General features: G+C 37.0%; 1 protein-coding gene across 1 annotated transcript in view; it reads right to left on the reverse strand.

Annotated features, from left to right (window-relative positions):
- The window catches only part of BRWD1 (bromodomain and WD repeat domain containing 1), a 134191-nt gene that overhangs the window by 68745 nt on the left and 63623 nt on the right, over nt 1-1823 (reverse strand). Inside the window, exon 17 of the mRNA XM_011954216.1 lies at nt 849-1034. Within this exon, the coding sequence (XP_011809606.1) occupies nt 849-1034 (186 nt within the window). The remainder of the gene's footprint in view (nt 1-848; nt 1035-1823) is intronic.

The raw sequence follows: 1823 nt of genomic DNA on the forward strand, positions 1-1823 counted from the left end.
CTCTACTAAAAATACAAAAAACTAGCCGGGCGAGGTGGTGGGCGCCTGTAGTCCCAGCTACTCGGGAGGCTGAGGCAGGAGAATGGCATAAACCCAGGAGGTGGAGCTTGTAGTTAGCTGAGATCCAGCCACTGCACTCCAGCCTGGGCCACAGAGTGAGACTCCGTCTCAAAAAAAAAAAGAAAAAAAAAGCTAAAGCAAGTATAGCAACATAAGGAATCTAGGTAAAAAATATATGGGTATTCATAGTATCCTTCTTCCAATCTCTCTTTCCAAAATAAAAAAATAAGTCTTATGCTGTAAGTTTAAGAGAAAAAGATACTATTTTAAATGAATAATGAAACTTGTAAATCACATTGGACTAGAAACAAAGTAAATAGCGGAAATAATTTAGAGGAGACTGGCGATTGTTATGTATTTACTTCTACACTGCATTATTAAGGACTTAACACTGAAAGCTCATTAAGTTTTCAAACTTTCTGATTCAGTAAGAAAAATCATACTCTACCCAATACAGTTTTTCAAAAATTACCAATGTTAAAGCAAAGAAAAGCTAGAACTACGTTTTTATTTTAAAAAGCAATTTGTTATTCGCTCCTATTTAATACAATTTTGTAACTACTGTATATTTACAGCACAAAAGGCTTCAGCAGTACTTGAAACTCAAATACCCATTTGTTACTACATCATCTTACACCTCATAAAGCCACCTTCAGACTACTAATTAAGTTGTAAAAATACAATGTTTACTTAAGTTTCTCACATTGCATGTACTTGACAAAGACTTCATTTACTCTTTAATTTCAATGCAGCCATATTCAGGTAAAATATTTATCACTATTTATTACCTCTCCGGGGTGTTTCTTCACCATTTGAAAGTCCTCTTGGAATAGTATCCTGATGGGCTCCCATTCTCTGATCTTGCTGCTGCTGCAACTGTCTTATCATTCCATCAAGAATACTCGATTCTGGGCTGCGTTCATCATTATCATTGGTTTGCAGGCTTATAATTTGTTCAATTACCTCTCCATCACCTACAAATTCAATTATTTAGTATATAATCATATAAAAGCAGAAAACAAAATTTCGTTAGGGTACAAATTAAAATACATTAACAATGGTCAGAATTCCTATTTTTGAAAAATAACCAGTTTAAAAAGATACTCTACATGGTCACCAAGAAGCCAGAAAAAAGATTCAAAGCCAAAAGAAGTCTTCCTGTAGAGGACTAAATACTACGAAAACGTCAAAGCAGCCTCTGAAATTCCTGCAAGTGGAAACATGGAAACAAGTTTCTGTAAAACTTTATTATGCTGTTTCCACACTAATGTCCCTCACTATACTCGATATATTTCACTAAAATCTTATTCCCCAGAGTCTCTGACTGGAACAGAGCAACTATGGGTCATTTCCAATGTCGAGAAAATCCCTGAGATTTAATTTCTTCTCTATGTCTTAAGAAAGGGGAAATTAAGGGAGGTAAGACCTTTTTTAAGCCTTCAACATAGCTCTCCCCCTGCCCCAAGAGTCCTCGGGGAACAGTGAAATTGATGGTGGTAATTACATAAACCTCTCCCACTAATCTCAAATTACTTTCTTAGGTATGTTTTTAGCATAGTTAGTACCCATCAATTCTTACTTCAAGTACAGAACTTTTTTGAGATGGAGTTTCACTCTTTTTGCCCGGGCTGGAGTGCAGTGGCACCATTTCAGCTTACTGCAAGCTCCGCTTCCCAGGTTCAGGCCATTCTCCTGCCTCAGCCTCCCGACTAGCTGGGACTACAGGCGGGTGCCACCATGTCTGGCTAATTTTTTGTATTTTT

Source organism: Colobus angolensis, unplaced genomic scaffold (genome assembly GCF_000951035.1).
Source record: "Colobus angolensis palliatus isolate OR3802 unplaced genomic scaffold, Cang.pa_1.0 Scaffold38, whole genome shotgun sequence".
Lineage (NCBI taxonomy): Eukaryota > Metazoa > Chordata > Mammalia > Primates > Cercopithecidae > Colobus > Colobus angolensis.